The sequence below is a fragment of the Peromyscus californicus genome, unplaced genomic scaffold (genome assembly GCF_007827085.1).
Source record: "Peromyscus californicus insignis strain IS unplaced genomic scaffold, ASM782708v3 Scaffold_24__1_contigs__length_46423439, whole genome shotgun sequence".
NCBI lineage: Eukaryota > Metazoa > Chordata > Mammalia > Rodentia > Cricetidae > Peromyscus > Peromyscus californicus.
This window is the reverse complement of record NW_026294535.1, coordinates 32,505,246-32,530,038: the sequence shown is the minus strand read 5'-3', so window position 1 is coordinate 32,530,038 and position 24,793 is coordinate 32,505,246. Positions and strand designations below refer to the sequence as shown.

Sequence of the window (24,793 nt, the reverse complement as noted above, 5' to 3'; positions counted from 1 at the left end):
GAGACGCCAAGGGGTGGAGCAAAAGACCTCCTCCCCCAGCACAGCCAAGTGCAGACCATCTCAGACACCTGCACTTAGGCCCGTGGTCCTAATCATCCTCTATGTGGACCTGCTGGGTAAAGCCACGAGGAACCCGAGAACGGGCTCCCACACACCAGTGATCCTTGGCTTGTGATTTGCATTCACTGGGGGCTTGATTATTGCAATGCCACTGTTTTCAGACTACTGGTGGCCAGGGCCCTAGAGATGGTTCGGCAGGTGAAAGCCTTTGCTGCTCCACCTGATTGGCTGAGTTCCATCCCTGGAACCTACCAGTGGAAGGAGAAAACTAGCACCCCAAAACAGTTCTCTTCTACAAGCGTGCTTGATGCTCCTTGAACATACACACACATACACGCGTGCAAGCTCCCATGCTCGCACAAGCGCACAAGCTAAATACAATACATTGCTTTTAAAGTACTAGCTGGCAGCAAGCCAATAAACTGTCTCCTGAAAGAGAAAGAAAAAGGGTTTCTATCTATGATAAGGGGTCCACTGGAATACTTAACTTGTGAATTGAGGAAATAGGAGTTTTAGATGAAATGCTGAAAATACCCCTTACTCATTTCTAGAGATTTAAATTATAATAACCTTGATGAATTCCCCACTGCAATCAAGACGCTCTCCAACCTTAAAGAACTGTAAGTATTAAAACCAGTTTAATGAATGAACTTTTGCTCTTTGTAAATTTATTTTAAAATTGACATAATTATGTGTAATGGCTAAAATATTTTAGGTTTATATAAATAATAGTTTAGCACACTTGAAGTATATTTTAATTGATTTTCATAATCAAAAAATCATAATTTTGAACTTATAAGTGGCCTTTCTTATTTGTATATAAAAACATATATTTTATATCTATATAACCTATATACTTCCATTTTTCCTAAGTGATATGTATCTAGTACCATTTATATTCTTTGTATATTTGTAATACAACTATAATAGAATTTTGTTATTTGTTAAACATTTCTATGAATCTAGAAATTTCTGAGTTGCATAAATATAGAATTGTATGAATAAAATTATGTGTCCCTTGTATAGTAATAGATACCATCACATATATCTTATTACATGCATCTTAAATGCTGGGTGACCTTTATTTAATTTTATTTAATTTTCTAAGCACAATTTCACTAAAGGTAAACTCATTTCCAACCATGGCTGCATATATTGTGTCTTGAATGATAAATTTTAATTAGCTTTTCCTTTTATCTAAAAAGACAAATAGCCTAAGTAAGTACTGTCTTAGCTCTTGAAAAAATATATATATATAAGCCTGGGACCTTATTTCCACAAAGCAGACAGATAGATAGAGTAGCTTGTTTATAAGGAAAAAAGCCTTTGTGGGTTTGGCCTCAGAGAAACATGTGTATTGGCTGGGTAGTGTATTGACAGAGGAAGGCATTCCTAACCCACACCTCAAACAACCACGGGTCATACAGCCCTCAAAGACCCTTGACTCTGCTCTCTGCCATTCAGACGGTATTTGCCCTGGCAGGGGTAATCGATTTATTATCACAGACTCACTAAGCATTTTCCTTGTAAGGAGCTTCCTGAAATCTCTACTTCACTGCAGCTTAAGTCAGTTTTCCCTTCTCTGGCTTCAGACAGAGAGTAATCCTAATCCTCTCTCCAAAGATAGCTCGCACTGCACTCAAGCTGCTCTGCAACAGTTCTCTAGTGGATATCAACAGAAGGATTGTCCTTTTATAACGTAATATCCCGTTTCCGTAAAGCAGAGTCAGGGTTTGCAGGGCCTCTCTTCCTCTTTCAAGAGGAGAGCTTGTGATTTCCTTTGCTCCTCTGCGGTGAAGGAGGAGGCATAGGGTTCACAATTCAGAGAGGAGTTACCTATACGCTGGTTACTAAAGATGCTGATTCTAGTTACATGGTAGGGCAAAGGGAGCTGTTAAGTAATCCCCCTGCCCCCCCCACACACACACATACACACATACACACAGAGACACACACATGACTTTCTATAATTATTTTTCTCTCTTTCTAGAGGATTCCACAGCAACAACATCAGGTCGATACCTGAGAAAGCATTCATAGGCAACCCTTCCCTTATCACAATGTAAGTGCCTACTGGGCTCTTTTTACTTCAACTTCCTGATATGTAACAGTTCTAAATATATTGCACATTTAAGGATTAATGCAGTTCATGCTAATTAATTTGCCTCGGTTCTGACTCAGTCCACGCAAAAATCTGTACAGGAGTGATATATTTCATCAGGTTTCGTTGATATATTTCATCAGGTTTCAACTAAACACTGAAATGACACTAAAGGTTGATCTTTCAGGATCTGAGGTGTCTGCCGCCTTACGGTCGCCGCCTTCAGATGCCACGTCACACGCCACAGCTAATCTTAGAAGTGGTTTTGGTTACCTGTATTTTGCAAGGAATAAACCTGATTTTAGGGCTTCCAATGGCAGGCCTCTTCGTCACTCAGGAATTCAACCCCAGTACTCTAGAAAAATAAAGTATTATATACAAAAAGAGGGTCTTGGCAAACAATTTACCTCTGATTTAAATTGCTGGCTGTGAGAGTTGAATACTGTTTAATGTTCTCTGTCTATCTGTAAACAAATTTGAGTCACACTTAAACAAAACTAGGGTGTAATTCCAGAAAGGTACGTGTATTCTAGAATGGGAACTATAAGGACTTAATATATTATACATTTTTCTTTGCTTTTTCCTTTTTTTTTTTTTTTTTTTTTTTTTTTTTGGTTTTTTTGAGACAGGATTTCTCTGTGTAGTTTTGGTACCTGTCCTGAATCTCGCTCTGTAGACCAGGTTGGCCTTGAACTCACAGAGATCCTCCTGGCTCTGCCTCCCGAGTGCTGGGATTAAAGGTGTGCGCCACTGTTGCCTGGCAAATACAATAAATTTATAATCACAAAGTACCAATAATTTTGCTTCACACTTAACACAGATAGAACATTTATTATGTATCAACAGTAAGAAAATAAAAATGTGTAATTATTAGGTTTTTGTTTTTGTTTTTGTTTTTTAGATAAAAGATACCTGTCTTTTATCTAAAAAAAAAAAAAAAAAAAAAAAAAAAAAAAAAAAAAAAAAAAACCTTACCTAAACCAAGGTAGGTTTAGGAAAGTGTATTAGCCTTAGCAATGGGTCCCAGATCTATCATAGAGAAGGTGAGTAAAGGCAACCATGCTTGTCAGGGGTACCTCCAGTGCTAACTTGAGAGAAAGGCTTTCTGAGACCATGTGGCATTTGTCACAAATGAGCCAGAGCCCCAATTAGCCTAGACAACTGTGGGGAGGTGGGGCAGCTAACTCACATACAAACAAAACCATTCATCACCTCTGAAACGTCCTGGCAATATTTTGGCACACTAAGGGCTTTGAATCCTGTTGCCGAATAAACATTAGTCCTCATTAGAGAGCATTTACATCTTAAAGGATCAGTGAATTGCCTGGGCTTTCTGCTCTTTGCCTGCAGCCCCGGGACTGGTGCTTAATCGCTCTTTTGGCATGTTAATGCATTGTGAGTGACAGCCCTGACAGTCTTTGGAGGCCTCGCCCCTTTCCACGCGGCTGCCCGCTTTCTCCTCGTCCTCCTCACACAGGCGGTTCCATCTCTCATCACCGCCAACCTTTTCGACATAGTCACCTCTAAATAGTCTGACTCCAAGCCCTGTTAGCTGGTGACCCAGCCTTCATTTCTACCTCGGCAGTCGCCAACCCAATGCTCTCTTTTTAGCCATTACTTCTTGAAGTGTCCCAGTGTAGTTGAGGCGGGTCTCCCTGTCTCTCCGAAGTCGCCAGGGATGCTGGAAACAGCATCCTTCCTGTCACTGTGTCACTATGAAACAGACATCCAGGACTGCCTATTTAGATTAAATACAAACTTCTTACCTGACATTCACAGTCTTCCGCAGTCAACCTTCCTAACCTGTTTCCCCAAAGCTCTCCACAACCATGCCATAACCCGGCTACCCAAGCTGTGTTTGTACAACAAACATAGAGATTCCACCCCTGCACTAAGATGATCGGAATTCTTTCATATGTATTTCAAATGGTATTTCATAAATTTTTTACCCTTCCCTCAACAAATGGGAGGGCTGCCCCCAGAGACCCCTCAGAGCTTTTTATTTGTACCTGTGATATTTCTGCCTTTCCCATGTAAGCACATATATTCATACCTGTCTAGTGTATGTATATTTGCACAAGTGTGTGAGTGTAATTATGTGCATATAAGTATTTGATAGAGCCAAGGAAGGTGTACTGTGAGGAAGGCTCCATTTTAAGCCATAATGCCTCTATTCCAGTTGTCACGCTTTTCTGATTGTTTCACTGATTCTTTGAAAAATCCATGCACGCATGAAATGTATCTTGATCATATCCAACCCAAATTTCCCCCACTCCCATGGCAATTCTTTTAACAATTGTCTAATCCTAAGAGAGAAGAAAGAAAAAAGCGGCCGAATCCAAAAGTGCTTAGATGTGCTAGGTCACCAACCATGTAAGGTGTTGTACCTGCATTAGCGTTTCCAGTTGCGACACAAGTCCCATGACCAAGCTCATTATTATCGCAGCTTAAATTGAGGATCTAGGTGATAATGAATTTCCTGGGGATCTGAAGCTCAATTTTCTCACCTGAGCATGAAGAAAATAGTATCTACGCCGTAGATCCAAGTTATTGTACAGATCAATTGCTTTGTCAAATAGAAGGTGGCATGCTGTTACTTGTCATCAGACTCTAAGCTCCTTTAGACAGGAATATTTTATCATTCCTCTTCAACCTCCAGCGTTTAGAATAATTCCTAATGGCAGCTTCTGTAATGAACAAATCTTTAAATCTCTGCAATGTCTTCTTCACAGTTTGAGCAGAGTAGACACTGATTAAAGATTTGTTGTACTCAATTGAACTGTCCCAAGGCCTCAGCTAAGAAATCTGTGTGGGGCTCCATTGACAAAACAGTTGAACTACATTTTGATTACATTAAAAAGTCTATAATGCAAAATGTTCTTTAAGTTTTAATAATGTCTCATATCTTAGAGTCATGACTAATTCAAGAAACTTCTTACATTAGATAAACCCCAGAGTATATCACTTCTTCTCAATAATATGAAGAGTTCTTTGTAGGTGTTATGGTAATTATATTCAACCAACAGATAGAACCTTCCATAGACATAAAGATGGTAGATAGATAGATAGATAGATAGATAGATAGATAGATAGATAGATAGATAGACAGAGAGATAGATAGATAGGCAGATAGAGATAGGTAAATATGGATGATATATTGGTACATGGATAGATTGATAGACAGATGATAGATACATAGAGAAAGAGAGAGAGAGAAATAGATAAATAGGCAGATAGAGATAGTTAAGTATAGTTGATATATTGGTACATAGATAGATAGATGATAGATAGATACAAAGATAGATACATAGATTGATATATAGACGGACAGACAGATATAGATAGGTAGGTAGGTAGGTAGATAGATGATAGATAGATAGATAGATAGATAGATAGATAGATAGATAGATAGATAGATAGACAGACAGATAGATGATAGACTGAATTGCAAGTTATGTTTTGTTACTGAGTATTTGGTGGTGGAGGCAGACAAAATCTTTAAGTACATTTAGTCAGTTCATGGGCTTTTCTGCTTAGTAACTATCATTCATACCAGCCCTGCTGTCCAAATTTTAATTTTTTTCTTTTTGATTAATCTTGTGGGTTAGCATACACAGTGTGGGTTTTGTCATGACATCTTCGCACATTGTCATTCTACTTCATTCTAAATCCCACCCCAAGTCCTTTCTCTTTAAATTTTATAGAGTAAAGATTCCTTACCCCAAATCTCCTACAGCGAGCTACTGAGATGGTTCAGCAGGTTTAGCCTAACAACTTGAGTTTGATGCTGGGAGCTCACATTCACAACTTATCCTCTTACCCTCGCGCATACACCATGGCATGCATTGGTGTGCATGCTACACCCACCAAATAAACAAATAAGTAAATATAACAGAAGTGTAAAATGTGAGATGTTCACTCGGAACTGAGTGTTAGGGATGTGAAGGAATCAGTAGAAACAGCCAGTAAAAGCAACAACTGCACTTAGTAGATTTGTTGAAGCATATTCTCTTGGCCATCAGCTTTATTATAACACATTGGTGTTTGGATTTTTCAGACATTTCTATGACAATCCCATCCAATTTGTTGGAATATCTGCTTTTCAACATTTACCTGAACTAAGAACCCTGTAAGTGTCTATTTCTCTTAAATGTCGCCACCACCCAACCTGTAGTATTGCTGCAAAGACCAAATGAATGCTACTGCTTGAAATACTTTGAAAAAAAAATCGTAGTAAAAATGACCCCGTTCTAGAGTCTACTCCATATAACACTCACATATTTCTCCTAGGACTTTGAATGGTGCCTCACAAATTACTGAATTTCCTGATTTAACTGGAACTGGCAACCTGGAAAGTCTGTGAGTATTTGAGTAGACCCTTAGCTTCGCCCACAACATGCATTCACTTTGGGACTGATCAACTTCAACATCCGTGAATCAAAACATGTCACTGTATGATGTGGGAATGAAAGAATTATGTCTGGCTTGTGTTTTAACAGGACTTTAACTGGAGCAAAGATCTCATCTCTTCCCCAAACCGTCTGTGATCAGTTACCTAATCTCCAAGTGCTGTACGTATCAGTAAGGCAATAATGTTGTATAAACAGACAACTTCCATTTAGGGGCAAAATGGCAGACAGTATCTCAACAGTCATTGGAAATGGGAGAAAGTTCTTTCCTTGCAGGTCTCCAGAAGGTCATAGTCCCTCTTTTGCCTCCTTTGGACCAGGCTCCCAGCCATAACCCTGGTAGCCATGATAGCATATCTTTGTTTTCAAGTACAAACAGCTGCCCGTAAGAGTTGTAGTTGGCATGCATTTCCCTTCAGAAAATGAATGTGAACAAGCCAGAGAAACAGCATTTCCTCTTCTAAAGGTTTTTCAGAATGGAACAAAATAGCATAATGGATCAACAGCCTAACATTAATGTCAAAAATAAAATTATCAAACAGACAACAACCTCAATAGGGAGACTAAACATTCTTTGGTGCAGTTATGGATAGTGGGTTCTAATGTTTCATCTGATAGTCAATCATCTTGAATGTTATTTCTATTGACTCAAATCTCATTTTTGTCCCTGCCTTTCCCAGGTTTCATAAGAAGTAGATTATGGGGATTTGAATAGCCTCGTTTTGACATTCTGCTTTGGTTTTTCTGTTCACGCCACCCAGCCCTCTAGTTCTCTCAAGCATTGTTGGGACTGTTATTAAAAGGACCCTCACTCTCTCATAAAATGGTTCTTTTTTGTGGAATAGACACCTATCACGGTCAGCCACCTGTCATCTTAGCATAGGCTCCTCTTAGCAGCAGAACCAGCATAATGCAGGTGCTATGTAGCATGGGATTGCCTGCAGCATGACTCTGCCCTTCCTCATTGTCCCCAGGCTACCCTGTCACTGCAGATGTTCAGTGACATGGTGTGCAGTAGAAGCACCCAGGAGTTTTTGTCACTCACACATGTCTGAAGGAAGGCATATAAAGCAAGCTTTGTCCTTATAGCCTCCATTTCCCTATGAAGTGTAGCTACAGACAAAGGAATTGAGACTCAGGGATATATTTATTAAAGTCTCACTGCAAAAAAGCATCACAATTTTTTTGTTTACTTCTATCTTGCGTGTGCATGTTCACATGAATAAGTGTTGTTAGACTAATGTCCCAGCACACATATTGGGGTCAAATGACAACCTCGGGTATTGGTCCTCACCAAGAGCAACAGGTACTCTTAACCACTGAATCATTTCTCCAGTCCTCTACTTCCATTTCTTAATGAAACTAGTAGAGGGTACCCAAAACCATCTATTGTCTGCTGCTTACTGATTTCCATGACTGACATGGATCAATGCCATAAGAGGGATTTCACATACTGTAGCTGGTAAGGAGGGAGTTGAGGTTTAAATCGTGTCCTTCTCTTCTAAGCTGCATAGGGAACTGACAGTCAACAGTCAGGTCCTGAACCACATAGGTGAACGAAGGCCACTTGGGAAACCAGTTAGGAGCAAAGGCTCCAGAGCGTCGTTTCCTGGTTTAACTACAAGTTCCCTAGAAAGCAGCACATTATCTTTAGCAAGTTCTTTTCCCTTCTGGGGGGTTCAGTTTCCCAGTCTTTAAAATGAAAGAACCACTTCCTTCAGATGGTAACCCTAAGGATTAAATGACTACATGTCAAACCCTTAAAGCAGAGTTTAGGACATGGTAGGTGCTCCGTCAGTGTTAACATTTCCATCCTTTTCATGTGCCATTACTCTTTCTGCAAAATATTGCTTCTTTGGGGTGTGTGGTGTTTGCATGTGCACATGTGTGCACATGTATATAGATTCCAGAGGTCAACACCAGGTGTTTCTCTCAACCATTCTCCATCTTATGGTTTTTAAATTTTTTTATATTTATGCATTTGTGTAGGCATGTGTAACTGAAGTTTTCCTGTGTCCTGCCTGGCCCACAGTCAGGACAAATCTCTCTCACCCACCAGTCCTGCAGCCGCTCAGACCTAAGTAAACACACAGAGGCTTATACTATTTACAAACTGTATGGTCATTTGCTCAGGCTTATTACTGACTAGCTCTTACACTTAAATTAACCCATAATTCTTATCTATGTTTAGCCATGTGGCTTGGTACCTTTTCTCGGTTCTGCCTTGTCATCTTGCTTCCTCTGTGTCTGGCTGGCGACTCCTGACTCTGACTCCTCTTCCCAGAATTCTCCTTGTCTGCTCACCCCGCCTATACTTTCTGCCCAGCTACTGGCCAATCAGCATTTCATTCATCGACCAATCAGAGCAGCACACATTCACAGCATACAGAACAACATTCCACAGCAGGCATGCGTGTGTACCACTGAGTATGTGTATATAAAGATTAAAGGACAACTTGTGACAGCCAGTTCTCTCTAATGTGCATTCAGGGGCAACCACCTTTCCCTACTGAGACATCTTGCCAACCCCTCCATCTTAGTTTTTTGAGACAAAGTCTTCCCCACTAAACAAGAATTATTGGCTAGCAAACCCCAGGAATTCTCCTGCCTTACCTGTGTGTCACAATCACTTTACTGAGCCATCTTTCCAGCTCCAAGACATTATATTTTAAGCCAGCCATGGCAGCCCATGTCTATAGTCTCAGCATTAAGGAAAGACATGGAAAAGGACCACAAGTTGGGGGCCAGTTTGGGCCACAGAGAAACTCCAGAGCAATCTAGGCTGCGTAATAAGTCTGTCTCAAGCAAGTAAACAAGCAGAAAAGATCCTGTTCCTTCTTGTTGGAACTTGAATGTGTGTAGATACACAAATACATTAATGATATTACCTTGCCGTTTTCAACGCTCCGCCCACAATATTCATTTGTTCCTCATGGCATTCCTGAAAGATAGACAAGGCAGGTATCTTCTAAGAAGAAAAACAGAAAGAAAAAAAAATCAATCAGTGCTCAGGCTACCATATGAACCAAGAGAAACTCATATATTTTGATACCAGAACCCAGGACCTTGATCTCTACTAGAGGGACTTTTAGAAGCATTGGTGTGAGAGCTACCATCATGTGTTGTTTTTTTTTTCCCCCATTAACATATGAGATTTCAGTGTGAGTGTTTATTATCTTGCTTTACCTTCATAGAAATCATCTAGTCCACTATTTAGGCTAAATGTGTGTTCTCCACTTACTAACTGATGGTCTTGTGGACATTATTCCTTTCTGTATGAGGACACCCACAGTGTCACTGTCTATCAGTGATCACAGAATTTAAATCAAGTAAAACTACAAATGCGGTGCCTCTAAACATGAAATGCTTGGTGCACATCAACCCTGAAATCATTATGTAAGAGGTGGACGAAATGCAATACTATGTCCTGTGTAGGAGTTTTTGTATACTCCCTACTAAGATATATGTGAGAATGAGAAGCCGGGGTGGGGGGGGGGGGGGCTGGTGTTTCAGCCTGTAATCCCAGTTACTGTGGAGGCTGAGGAAATGAAGATCCCAAGTTCAACACCTGCCTGGGCTGCACAATATAAACGTAAGAAATATCAGGCTCCCTGAGCAGCCTGAAGAAATGAATGAATCAAATCATTATCATCTTTGATAATATATGTGTCCATTTTCATACAGTCACTACTTTTCAAAACTACATGGTATATTGTTAAACATGTATATTTTGCATAGATATACAGGTTTTTCATTTGTTCACTTTAGTGAGTTTATTTTTTTGTTTGTTTAGGGGGAAGGGAGTAATCTTTCAAACCTCTAGTATTTGTACTCACAGATAGCTTCATGTGAATTATTTATAAGCAATAATTGAATTCTTCCTATATAAAACCCATTCATTCAATAAATGTAGGATAAATTGATCAATTATAAGGATAGGATAATTGAAAAGCCTCTTAGAGAAATACTACTGGGTTTTTCCCAGTTGTTTTTGGTGGTTTTAAGAATTAGAATCAAGCATGAAAATGGTTAGCTGATTAGTTGATAACTTTTAAAACATGAGACAAGATTTTTTTTTTACCTCCGTTACTCTATCTACCAGTTTTCTTTCTTTTTTTTAACTTTCTGCAAATTACCGTGGCTTGTTTTAGATTAGTTGTATTATAGTATAAATATGTCCAGATGGTTTTGTTATTCTGTAATTTGTTGAGTTTTGGCTGAAATCTCTCTTTGATTTTCCCCCCTCATGGTGACTGATTTCAAAGTTAGTGCTATGTTTTAAATGGTTTGGTTTGGTTTTTAAGTTGATTAGGACAGAACCAGCAATGACTTGTGTTAGCTGTAGAGAAATAGCAGCTTCCAGAGACAGGGGCACAGTGATTTAATTTAATCTGTCCTCATTTCAGTAAGATAAGAGCTAGAATACTGCAGATTGTCACTAACAAAATAAATAAATTCATTAAGTAAATTATTTAAATCAATTAAAGAAGTATAATAGTTACATTTCAGTAAATGTTTGAACCTATTGCCTAATCCAATAATGCCCGTGTCTACCTGCTGCTTGTCAGGGCTGTGGAATTGTCCAGAGTTTGCCTTGGAGGGGCATATCATCTTAAGGGAAAAGGAAAGGAGGATGTGTTTCCTTAAGATTAATGTGTAGCATATTTTTCTCTCTCTCACCTTTTGCTTTTCAGAGATTTGTCTTACAACCTGCTCGAAGATTTACCCAGTTTGTCAGGCTGCCAAAAACTTCAGAAAATGTACGTCTTTGAAACATCATATTGTTTCTTCTTAGTGTGTCTCTAAGTCATTCAACAAAAAGGTCAGAAGCCCAAACTCCCACTTTTCAGGGTCATTGGTTACTCTACCCTGTGGCTCACCAGCAACACAGTGGCATTGGTCCTTCTTACACACACCAGATGTGACAGTGGAGGATGCCTAGAAAGTTGGGAAATAGTGCTTGTCTCATCCATGTACTGTGATATTAATAATGTAGTCAGTGCACAGATGCACTTTTCTCCTTTGTTTGTCCCAACTCAATGTATTAGGAAACTGGTTGAGTCTGAGCTTGAGAAACTTTTCCTTTTTCATGCAGACAAGGTCTCATGTAGCACAGGCTGGCCTTGATCTCCTCCCGGGCCTTCTTATCTCTGCCTCCCTAGTGCTGGGATTACAGGTGTGTGCCGCATGGGCTCAGTGCTCTGCTTTCTCAAATACAACAAAACTCACACTTCTGGTGGGTGGTGCTACTTTTGAGTATGGCAGCACTTAGGTTTGTTTCATGAAAGCCATCTCCACGGGAGATGACACACGTTTGTCAGGTGAGGTGCCATGGACACTTCTTATGCACTTTGGAGTTCCTCTTAAAACTACTTCCTCCTCAAAGCATTAGCCACCTTGCTTTGTAGCCACACTTCCATTTATTAACCACCTTTCATTTCATACTTAGTTTTTCTCTCACAGCCTTTGGGTCATGAAGGAAGAAAACCTGAATTCATCTCCTAAAATGTAAAGATTTGAGGGGATGGAGAGATGGCTCTGTGGTTAAGAGCACCTAGTACTCTTTCAGAGGAGAAGAGTTGGCCTCCAGCACCCACAGTGGGCAGCTCTCAACCACCTGTAACTCCACCTTGAGGCGTCAGCAGCATACACATGCACATACCCATACACAGATACATAATTAAAAATAAACTTGACACTTCTGAAGACCTTTAATGAATATAATAAGGGCCCAGGGAAAGAAAGAAACGTGTCCTCAAGTGTTTCTTTGTATTGTTGGTTTGGGGTTTTGTTTTGTTTGGTGTGTGTGTGTGTGTGTGTGTGTGTGTGTGTGTGTGTGTGTGTGTGATGGAGGCAAGGGGAGAGAGGACAGGTGTACATGTACAAGACCATGCATGTAGAGATCCAAAGACAACTTTGTGAAGTGAGTTCTCTTCTTCCACTTTTCCTTGTATTCCAGGGGTTAGGAGGAATCAAATGCAAGTCAACAGGCTTTGTATGGCAAGCATGTTTATAGATGCAATCTTCTCTTTTGAGAAAGGGTCACATGTGTCCCAGGCTGGCCTCAGAGCCAAGGATGACCTTGAACTTGTGTCCTTCCTTTTTCCACTTCCTACGGTCTAGACTTACAGGCACAGACTATCACACTTGGTTTATGCAGTACTGGGGACAGAGCCAGGCTTCATGCATGCTAAGCCATCATTCTTCCCACTGAATGATGACAGTGTACGTGGATTATTTTATACCCTCTTGAGGGAAGCAGCTTCCTTGACTGAGAGTCAATACTTATTTGAATGTAAAAAAAAAAATTGCAGTGTTATTTACTAGACAAAAAAATAATTTTCTGATTGAGAGATGATAGTCACACTTCCTATGATATGGTCACATTTCCTATGACATAGTTATACTTCCTATGAGATAGTCACACCTCCTATGAGATAGTCACACTTCCTATGAGATACTCACACCTCCTATGAGATACTCACACTTCCTATGAGATACTCACACTTCCTATGAGATACTCACACTTTCTATGAGATACTCACACTTCTGATGAGATAGTCACACTTCCTATGAGATAGTCACACTTCCTATGAGATACTCATACTTCCTATGAGATAGTCACACTTCCTATGAGATACTCACACTTCTGATGAGATAGTCACACTTCTGATGAGATACTCACACTTCCTATGAGATACTCACACTTTCTATGAGATACTCACACTTCTTCTGCCCCTTTGATTAAGAGCATGCAATCCTAGTGTAAAAAGTTCTCTGAAGTCTGTTGGAAACATTAACTCTGATGTCGGTCTTTGGAACGCTTTCTTTTTCAGCGACCTGCGGCATAACAACATCTGTGAAGTTAAAGGTGGCACGTTCCAGCAGTTATTTAACCTCCGATCTCTGTGAGTACCACCTCCCACACCCCCACAGCACTGACTACTTCTCTCTGTTGGACCTCCAGGATTTTTATTCCACTATGTGCTTTTACCATTGTGCCGCTGTACTTTATTTTTTCCTGTTTAAAAAAAAAATATATTTTGCTTCTCATAATTTCCAGGAAAAAAAAATTAGAAGTAGTAAATTTGTACCCAGGCATAGTGTGTACATCTTTAAACAAAGTACGTGTAAGGCAGAGGCAAGTAGATCTCTGTGAGTTTGAGACTAGTCTGGTGTGCACCACAGGTTCCAGACTAGCCAGGGCTACACAGTAAGACCCTCTCAAAATGTAAGTTTTAAAAGGTTCAAAACAGGAGTAGTAAATTGGTGACTATGCGTTCAGCGAATCCTCTAAAATGCACTCTTGTTGCCAAAGAAAGGAGACTGACTGCTCAGAAGTCTGCATAATAGTCCTGTCTGCAGCCTGAGAGTTTAAACTCAAATGGAATGAACACACACAGTCCCTCTGCCTGTTTGGTGTGTGTGGTGGTATTGTGCTCCCCAACATACTGTGCACCCTAATAAACTTATCTGGGGTCAGAGAACAGAAAAGCCACTAGATACTTAGGCTAGAAGATGGTGGCACTCACGCCTTTAATCCTAGCATTCCAGAGGCAGAAATCCCTCTGGATCTCTGTGAGTTCAAGGCCACATTGGAAACAGCCAGGCATGGTGACACACGCCTTTAATCCCAGGAAGTGAGCCTTTAATCCCAGGGAGTGATGGCAGATAGCAGAAAGGTATATAAGGCGTGAAGACCAGAAACTAGCAGCATTTGGCTGGTTAAGCTTTCAGGCTTTCCAGCAGCAGTTCAGCTGAGATTCATTCTGGATGAGGACTCAGAGGCCTCCAGTCTGAGGAAACAGGATCAGCTGAGGAATTGGCAAGGTGAGGTGGCTGTGGCTTGTTCTGCTTCTCTGATCTTCCAGCATTCACCCCAATACCTGGCTCCAGGTTTGTTTTTATTAATAAGACTCTCTAAGATTCCTGCTACAGGTGTGCATATGGGGGGGGGCGTGTTTTGGTTTTGGTTTGGTCTTGTGGGGGAGGGTGCTGTGGCTGTGGCTGTGGCTGTGACTGTGTGTAAACATTTAAAGACCACCTGGGTTTGATCGTGAAATATGTTAACTCTGTGCCCTCCTCTATCTGAAGAGCAAGCCTGGGAATCTGTTTTAGCAAACCTATTACGATTTCAGGAAAACTGTACTAGAAACTGCTTCTGTTTCTCCGGCAATCGATATGTAAATATTTCATTTTGTTTTATGATTTAAAATGTTGTAAGTATTTCAGTCTGTAAAGTGTTTGCCACGCAAGCGTGAGGACGGAAGTTCAATTCCTAGACCCGCAGGAAAAGCCTGGTGCAATCCCACACTTACTATCCTGGGGTGGAGGACAGGGATGGGCGGAGCTCTGGGGCTCGCTGCCCAGCCAGTGCAGCCCAATGAAATAAGCTCGAGGTCAGTGAGAGACCCCGGTTCAAAAAACATGGTCGACGGCCTTTGTGGAAAGGTACCTGAGATAGTACTCTGGCCTCCACATTCCTGTGAAAAGAGGAAGATTCCCTTTAAAAATCTTTCAAATGAGAACACAACTATTCTGTGAATTCAATTCACTGGAGGTAACTCGGGGGCCCAGTGGCAGACCCTTATCTGAATCTGAGAAACACCGACACTGATCACTTCCAATTTTCTCAAATGCCCCATTCTTACTTACCTTAATGTCTTGGACATTTAAAAAAATTAAGTCTCAGTAGAGGAGCTTTTGCTAGTGTTTGCAAGGTCTCGCTTTGATCCCCAGCGCCAAGGAAGGGAGAGAGGAAGTGGTGGTGGTGGTGGTGGGGTTGGGGGTGGAGCCTAAAATTCATAGTTCATGTTTAAAAATGAACTTGTCTCTGATAAGTCATCAGTTCCCGTCTCTGATGAATTACCCAGAGAAGTTTTTGCTAGAGATTTTATTCCTTCGAAATGTCCTTCACTTTGTAGTATATATATGGCAGTAGATTTCATTTCTCCATGAAATATTTTTCCTCGCTTTGAAGGATTTTATTTCTAACATATGTTTTCTCCCATTTTACTTAGATCCCAGTCAGGTATTCACTTGTCCGCATCTTTTACTGAGAATTGTCTTGAAAACACCTCTGTCTATTTCAGGACTTGCCGTAGATGGGTGACAGGCACACATTGTTGGTTGAGTTTCGCCGTGTGCCCAGGATCATTTCATGATTTAAAATGTGCTCTCTTGTCAGAGAAAGAGATTCTGATGTTTGCCTCGTCCTATCTCCATTCATTTTAGAAAAACTGGAATAAAAATTTGCATCCATGATAAAGTCTACCTTATTAGTAAAAAGAGAATAAAACTAAAATATCTACCTTATTACTTCAAACAGGACTGATTTAAAGTTCTATCTTTTGTCATTTTATGTCACAATATCTTTATCTGAAGGACACTTTGATGAGCTGGCTATTCCCCATTTGAATGGAAATTAAATGTGGGTAGAGACTGAATACATATGATAAAAAGCCGTGTGTTCTTTCTGACATAATCTTCTTGTTTGCTTTTTTAAAAAAACAGGAACTTAGCTTGGAATAAAATTGCCATGATTCACCCCAGTGCATTTTCTACATTGCCATCTCTAATTAAGCTGTGAGTATTTCATCTCTTGTTTATGGAATGTCTTTCAATAATTAGAAGTCATTCCCAACACACAGCCAGTGTTCTGTGTTCTCCATGCCTAGAGCTATGCCCTGGCCAGGGAAGACACCAAGCTTCTCGAGAGCCATAGGGGCCCTTAAGTGGATGACTGAAGGTCTGGGTGATGGGGGGGTGGGGGGGGGTGGGGGAGTGGGGGGGAGTGGGGGCTGCTTATTCGAATGAAATTGTCTAGTTTTGCTGAGAAATCAGGCAGAATGGAATAAGTTGACAATTCATTTATTCTATCCTCTTCTTCCTTCTCTGACAGAAGGGGGAGTGGAGGAAGGAAATAGACCGTGAAACTTTTCACTGGTCATTCCAATCACTTTTCAAATAAATGTATATTCCCCACTTGGCAAAATGAGACTAAATACAGAACAACCTTTTTTTGTTTGTTTGTTTGTTTTTCAAGATTGGTCTCTATGTAGCCCTGGCTGTCTTAGAACTCACTCTGTAGACCAGGCTGACCTCAGACTTACAGAGATCCACCTGCCTCTGCCTCACAAGTACTGGAATTAAACGTGTGCACCACCACCACCTGGCAAAATGTAGAACAATTTTTAATGCATTTAAAGCATGCCCCCCCCTTCCAGTTCTGATTATAAATAAAAAAAGCTATCAGAAACTGAAACCAAAGTGGTTAGTTTTACCATTCAGAGTAAGAACTCTGCTTGGAGGTTTTTACTGAGCAGTCAGTCGAAGCATCTTTAGGCTGCGTTTGTAAACATAAACATTTCATGCTAATGTAGACTACTAAAAGCCAATTGTTTGATGTTTTGCAGGGACCTATCATCCAACCTCCTGTCGTCTTTCCCTGTAACTGGGTTACATGGTTTGACTCACTTAAAATTAACAGGAAATCGTGCCTTACAGAGCCTGATACCATCTGCAAACTTCCCAGAGCTCAAGTGAGTTTGTCGTTGAAACTAATAAGATACATTTGTGGTCATGCGGAAAAAATAGACATGTTACAGTGATTTCTAAATTTATGAGGTCATGAGACCCTTTTGAATTGCATTTCATGCCCCGAGTCCCCACCCCTGGAGCACTGTTAGGATAAGCCTGAAGTGGGAGACTGTCTTCCTGACCACACTTCCTTTCCCTCTCAAAGATGCTTCCTGGAATCACAGAGTTCATGGAAAGAGTTTAAGAAGCATTGATCCATGGGATATATACTGGGCCGTGTAATTAAATAACATTGTAACATTACTGCACTCCTGTTTACAATTTTTAATTCATCTAGCGTGTGTGTGCTGTAATAAAATATACTAAATTAATGCCTGTTTGAGAAAGCAGTACTGTTCAAAAACTTACTGTGCTTATTATTAATAAGGGAGTGTTTTAAAGATTTTGTGTGTACATATATATGTCTTGAACCACAATACTGTCTGCATGTTTTTAAAACCCAAAAAGTAATAAAGTCCCAAAAGATAGTACAGAAAAGGAAAAAGTATATTTCAAAATGCCACCTTAAACAACATTTTTATTTGTTGTTTATTTCTAGGCTTTGTTTCACATCATCTAAGTTATTAGAATCCACATATGCATAGAAATTTATGGCATACTTTAGTTACCTAACATAATGTTGTCATAATTTTCCTACCATTCATTTTTTAAACCATTTTATTATGGAAAATTTCCATCATTTAAATCACATCACTCAGCTTCCACAATGATAAATATCTGATGATGTTAAATTTTAATAACTGTAGTTACCAGTATCACTAGAATGCGTGCCTTTATTCAAATAGCATCTATTTTGGATTATCCATTTAGCCTAAACTCCAAAAGCAGACATTATATTTCATGATCCATCTTTTTTAAGTGTATGTTTTTTTCTTTAAAGGATTATTGAAATGCCCTATGCTTACCAGTGTTGTGCATTTGGAGTGTGTGAGAATGTCTATAAGATTTCCAATCCATGGAATAAAGGTGGTAACAGCAGTGTGGACGACCTTCATAAGAAAGATGCTGGGCTATTTCAAGTTCAAGGTAAGAACTGCTGTCATGGTGAGGAAATTGTTGCCAGAAAGATCTTGAAAATTTACTAACAGACCATGAAAAGTTCAGGAGTCCCTCTGTAATCACCCAGCAAGTGGAGAATCAGTATTACATTGTAAAGACTCAAAAAGACATATCGCCATCTGTTCTATTTTTATTTATAATTAGATCCTCCTTAGCATACACAGTTCTCAGAGGTGATTACTATATCAACATTTCCATACTTTTTTAGAGGATCCTAGTCTTTTTTTTTCCTTCAAATATCCTTCTTCCCTTCTTTCACTGGAAGAGAAAAATACATGCTTGTTTTCCTGGCCTGGAGGAAGTAGGGGGTGAGGTGAGCGGACAGACATTTTTAATTCCTCCATATTTGAGCAGAAGGGCCTAAGAATTCAGTTTCTCAACCGACGGATTTTGTATCATGTTCCTCTAGTCCCCCACAGGGGTATCTGTCAGGAAGGTGGAATGAGATCATGTCTGTACAGCCCTTGGCTTTCCTTGCAGTAAGACGTTACTTAAACAGAAAGCAATGTCTCTCCACCACACCTGTGGGGATGAAGAGGCGCCTCGGGCGGCACCCCCTCCCTTCCCTGCCAACCTTGCCAGTCTGCACAAGGCCTAACAGAATAGCTTCTCAGTCTTAGGGCCTTGGTGATTTGTTGATTCCAAGGTGCAATTCAACCTGTCGGCACGTTTTCTTCACTTAGCCACTCGCCTGTCAGTTGAAGGAGCTAATAGCCTGTTTGTTTGTGGTTTTGGTCACACAGCATGTATCTTGCTCTTCTCCTTCGTTTAGTTTTGGCTGTCCCTGCCCCACCAACTCTAATCTCTTCTATGTTTATTCATTAAACCTTAAAAATTTAAAACTATAGAGCCCATTATGGTCCAGACACTACATCAGCTCCTGGGACTACATAATAGCACTAATGTCCTTCATGAAATTTATTTTCAAGATCAGTGATTCTCAACCATGAGCTGTATATTAGAATAACACCAAAGGGTTTGAAAAAAAAATACCAACGCTGGAGCTGGGGAGGTGACTGAGTGAGTGAAGGGTTTGGTGCACAAACATGAGGTTCTGAGTTCAGATGCTCCAGCACCCACATTTTTAAAAAGCGGGATTTTTAAACCGGGTTGGGGATTTAGCTCAGCGGTAGAGCGCTTGCCTAGCAAGCACAAGGCCCTGGGTTCAGTCCTCAGGTCTGGAATAAATAGATAGATAGATAGATAGATAGATAGATAGATAGATAGATAGATAGATAGATAGAGATAGATAGATAGATAAAGCGAGATGTGGCAGCTCACACCTGTAATCTTAGTGCTGTGAGGCACGGGAAAAAGCTGGAGCTGAATGATCAGCCTGCCCAGCTGAACTGGTGAGCTCCGGGTTCAGTGAGAGACGCTGTCTCAGAAGATAATGAAGGGAAGGTGTTGAGTATCCCAACACCTCCCTATGACATCCACATGTGTTCCTTTGAGTGACCACATGCTCATTTTTACACACACACACACACACACACAGGCACACACAAATGCTGATGCCCAAGTCTCACACAAAATCAAGAAAACGTGCATCTTTGGGAAAAATGTGTTAAATCACAAAATTCATTTTTTTTTAAAAGACAGTTTCCTAAACCAAGCACCTTGTTATTACTTTTTTATTATACGGAATTCCCTCAAGGAACATCAAAACTGATTTCCCATCTTGTGGTCAGAGGAGGCAGCCTAGAACATTTGTACCGAAGCTATTATAGTGTTAGAAAATTGTTATCTTCTCTCCTCTCTCTCATCTTAAAGGAAGTTTCTGAGAGGTGTTAGAGATCAAACCTAGGCCCTTGAGCATGCTAAGCAAAGATTCTACCACTAAGCAGCATCCCCAGTCCTTAGACAACTGGATAAACTGTGGTTCCTAGCGTGGATTTAGGTCTGCAATTTAGGACCATCACAAGCTCCAGGGAACAGCGGAATCTGAGGACTTGGATGCTAACCCTGAGTACAGCACCTTTCCTCCTCAGTTCTGCTGGAACACTGCCAGAGTAGACTGTCTAGAACATCAACAAAGGACTTTCTAAGGACCTTGCCTTCATTTCTCTCTGCGACAATTCCTGTCTTGCGGGCAGCCCGAGCCTCTCCTCATGAGAGAACTAACCACTTCACGGTTTCTCATCCCTGCAGATGAGCGAGATCTTGAAGATTTCCTGCTGGACTTCGAGGAAGACCTGAAAGCCCTTCATTCTGTGCAGTGTTCGCCTTCTCCAGGTGAGAGAGACATCAGAACTGCGTTGGTATCCAAGGACCACTTGGACGCTGAGGCTGTAGACCACTGTGGCTGCCTTCCAGGAGCAAAAATCTCTGCCACCTCATGGCTCGTCCCTGTGCCTGACAACCGGAACTTACAAAATACGAACAAGCTTCATTCGCTAGGGTCATTTTCCATTCACAAGTAGAACTTTTGTGGAGAACTGTTGATTGAGGTTAATAAAACTAAAGAGTTGGCATATGCTCAAAGGCATATGTGATTTTGAAGGCACTATTGCTATTTAGCATGGAATAATACCCCATAGGCTTGCTTTATATAATCAACAAATTTTTAATAATTTAGATCTTCTCTATAAATAACCATTTAGGGTCTGGGAATTTAACCCAACAATGAAGTGTTTGTTTAACACGCTCAAGACCGTGCCTTGCCGAGTATGGTCGTATTAGTATTAGTATTAGTATTAGTCCTTACCTACACTTGGAAGGCAAAGGCAGGTGGGTCTCATTGAGCTCAAGGCCAGCCTGGTCTACATAGTTCCAGAACAGCCAGAACTATGTAGAAAAACCCTGTCTTTAAAAAAAAAATGTGAAAACAAATAGTATACCTATGAGTTTTGAAAACATTGAATTCATTAAATTGTCCTATTCCTTTAAAAAAAAAAGGTAGGTAGTTTAGTGGGAGAAAGGCAATGAATAATATTTTATTTCCAATAAATAAGTGTTCCTTGCTCTCTAAGATTTCCATAAAATGCACACTCCTGTCACCCATACTATGTCTCATATGAACTATTTCCCTAGGAATCCCTTTCTTGAACTGTGGAACCATGGAAACTATTCTCAAGGTCTCAGTGAGAAATCCAGGTGATCTGGTCTTTCACATTGGCCATGCTGCTATGTCTTGGGACTGAGGTCTCCTATTTTTAGTTTTCTATGTATCCTCTGGGAGCACAAGAACCTGGGGCCTCCGTGGGTCAGTGCTGTGGGAACTTCAAGGTGGTCCTCGCACTAGTCTGAGAAGCAGGAGCAAGCCATGTGGGCGCTGTGGTTACAGTGGCTGTTACTGACGTCCGTTTCTTGGCAAGTTTGCTATATCTGTCGCCCCAATCTGATACGGACTCTCTCTCTCTTCCTTCTACACTCAGGTCCCTTCAAGCCCTGTGACCACCTATTCGGTAGCTGGCCGATCAGAATCGGAGTGTGGATCATAGCAGTGCTGGCGCTTTCCTGTAATGCCTTGGTGGTGTCAACCGTGTTCAGAACCACTCTGTGCATCTCCTCCATAAAACTCCTAATTGGGGTCATTGCGGTGGTGAACATGATCATGGGGGTCTCCAGTGCTGTGCTGGCCATTGTGGACACATTCACGTTTGGTAGTTTTGCGCAACACGGTGCGTGGTGGGAAGATGGAATCGGTTGCCAAATTGTTGGTTTCCTGTCCATGTTTGCTTCAGAATCGTCTGTTTTCCTGCTCACTCTGGCAGCCCTGGAACGTGGTTTTTCCGTCAAATGCTCTTCAAAGTTTGAAACGAAAACTCCCCTTTCTAGCCTGAAGGTGATCGTTCTGCTGTGTGTCCTGTTAGCCCTGACCATTGCCACTGTCCCCTTGCTGGGAGGCAGTGAGTATAATGCCTCCCCACTCTGCCTGCCCTTGCCCTTTGGGGAGCCCAGCACCACGGGCTACATGGTGGCTCTCGTCTTGCTCAACTCCCTCTGTTTCCTCATAATGACCATTGCGTACACCAAGCTCTACTGCAATTTGGACAAAGGGGACCTGGAGAATCTTTGGGACTGTTCTATGGTGAAACACATTGCCTTGTTGCTCTTCACCAACTGTATCCTTTACTGCCCCGTGGCTTTCCTATCCTTCTCCTCTTTGCTAAACCTCACGTTTATCAGTCCTGAAGTAATTAAGTTCATACTCCTAGTGATTGTCCCACTGCCTGCATGTCTCAATCCCCTTCTCTATATCGTCTTCAACCCCCATTTTAAGGAGGATATGGGCAGCCTAGGAAAGCAAACCCATTTCTGGACGAGATCAAAGCACCCAAGTCTGCTGTCCATTAACTCTGATGATGTTGAAAAACGATCCTGCGACTCAACCCAAGCCTTGGTAGCCTTTACGCATGCCAGCATAGCCTATGACTTGCCTTCCAATTCTGGGTCATCACCAGCTTATCCAATGACAGAAAGCTGTCACCTTTCTTCAGTAGCCTTTGTCCCATGCCTCTAGGTAATCTGTGAGGGCAACGTTTTCAAAAATTGGAAACCTGCAAGAAGATTTGTATCAGAGCAGTAGCTAAGAAGAGCTGAGCTGAAACCTGGCTTACAATACAAGTAAACATCTATAAGTTAGTATGGGAAAGCGAATGCCTTACTGATACTTGAGAGCGATGTATAAGTCTAAACACTGCTTGTATAAACTTGTTCAGCTGTCCATCACGTTACTTAGATGAGCCTAGATCTGAAAAGCAGATGAAATGCTCTTCAAAAAATAAACTCTCTAGTTTTAATTGTGTGATCTTCAAACTCACCAGCATAATCACTGGTAGTGAAGGATTCATTGAAGGACACCATGAGTATATTTAAATTGACAAATTCCTCAGAAGAGGGTTAATATTATAAGGCGATATAAGAATTTTTTAAAATGGGCTACATTGCCCACAGGATTTCATTTTAATGGCCATGTGGAGACATTTATGTCCTTTTGTCAGAAAGGGTCTTTCCATGATGCTAGTTTCTTGGATGAATAATTTGAGACATTTTTTAACTCATTCATACATAAATTTAAGATACTGGGTTTTATAAATAAGCACTCAGTGCTTCCTCCCTTGGTGAACTAGAACTGGCTACACATTTTTTGAAGGGAAAATTAACTTGTTCCTAAAGCGATCATGTACAGGTAAAATTTGACTTACCTGATTCATTTTTAAGTTCCTGGTGTCCAAAGCTCAGAAAGTCCATTGCCAGCAGTGAGCCTACCTAGTAAGCAAGTGTGGGATTTCTATTTGTTTCTGAGTGGGAGCATGCTTTGGGGGAGATGTTTTGTCATTGCCTCAAATGGTTGTGCATTGTAAGATGCTCTAAGGTAGGCAGGACATACATCCACTGAGTAACCTCACACACCTATCTCTATTGGCTCCAGCAACATGCCTCGTGACACTTTGGACTCAACAGAAGTGTGCAAAAGTATCAGTCTTTCTGTTTAGCTTGGTTTTAGCTGTGTCCCTTTTGGATCAACCACCTGATATAAAGAACATGACTTCTCTGCTTACTCCGTATTAACACGGGTGTTAGTGTTTTCATCCAAATTATTAAAATTTGAAAAGTGAAAGGGTTTATTCGTAACTTCCATGATCCTACATTAGCTTCATGGCACCCAAACAAAAAGGCTGTTGGGTAGATTTATTTTTATATAAGCATGTTTTATTTTGATCAGATGTTTTAATGTGGAATTTTTTTTTTAAAAAAATAATACATTTATGAGATGTTTTATAAGATGTGTACATATAGAATTGTATTTATTACTACAGTAAAGGTACAGTGACATAAAAGAACGTGATAATAAACCATGTACAGTGACATATTCTTCCAAATATATTGTTTCTCTGCCCATTTTCTTTAAGTGCATTAATTGTATATAATATATGTAAATACATAGTGCTTGTAAATAGACTCAAAATTTGCTTTTCTACTGGGCACAAAATAAATTTTTAATAAAATGTGCAACTTGCAAAACGAAAATATTTCCAAGTTTATTGATAGTACAGACACATACGTTTTCTCCTAACGTTTTCCATTTTAGTGTATATTTTCCATATATTTGTGCTCTAATCCCTTAGATACATTGGACTCATCTTAAATAAGTTTTTCTTGAGAATAAATCAAAAGATTTTTTTTCTCCCCCCCCCCAACCCCCGGAGCTGAGAATCGAACCCAGGGCCTTGCACTTGCTAGGCAAGCACTCTACCACTGAGCTAAATCCCCAACCCCTCAAAAGACTTTTTTAGCTTCTGAATTATCTTCCCTTAGCTAGCTGATATGTCGTAGTTATGGTGTAATTTATTGTCCTCAGTGATGATTTGGATTTTACAGTTCCAAATTTCTTAGTAACAAAAGAAAAAAAAAGTGTATATCCAATAAGGGAAAAAAAAGTGTGAAAAACAGACCAATCTTAAATTATTTATGATGTATAAATTTAATTTGTAAATATAAATTTAACAGAAACACATTTCATGACCATGCCAAGAACATGCGCTCCCAGTACACAATAAAATGCACTGTTTCTGCTCAGTTCCCTTTCCCTGAAACATAAGAAATGGAGTTGATTTTC

At 40.4% G+C, this 24,793-nt stretch overlaps 1 protein-coding gene across 1 annotated transcript in view; it reads left to right on the top strand.

Moving 5' to 3' along the window:
• Positions 1–24,196, top strand: part of Lgr5 (leucine rich repeat containing G protein-coupled receptor 5) — a 136,805-nt gene extending 112,609 nt beyond the window's left edge. The window contains exons 7-18 of the mRNA XM_052753403.1: positions 612–680; positions 2,051–2,122; positions 6,219–6,290; positions 6,452–6,520; positions 6,661–6,732; positions 11,265–11,330; positions 13,407–13,478; positions 16,084–16,155; positions 16,986–17,111; positions 18,050–18,195; positions 20,380–20,463; positions 21,606–24,196. Of these exons, the coding sequence (XP_052609363.1) occupies positions 612–680; positions 2,051–2,122; positions 6,219–6,290; positions 6,452–6,520; positions 6,661–6,732; positions 11,265–11,330; positions 13,407–13,478; positions 16,084–16,155; positions 16,986–17,111; positions 18,050–18,195; positions 20,380–20,463; positions 21,606–22,693 (2,008 nt within the window). The 3' untranslated portion in view covers positions 22,694–24,196. The remainder of the gene's footprint in view (positions 1–611; positions 681–2,050; positions 2,123–6,218; positions 6,291–6,451; positions 6,521–6,660; positions 6,733–11,264; positions 11,331–13,406; positions 13,479–16,083; positions 16,156–16,985; positions 17,112–18,049; positions 18,196–20,379; positions 20,464–21,605) is intronic.
• Positions 24,197–24,793: the final 597 nt, after the last annotated feature.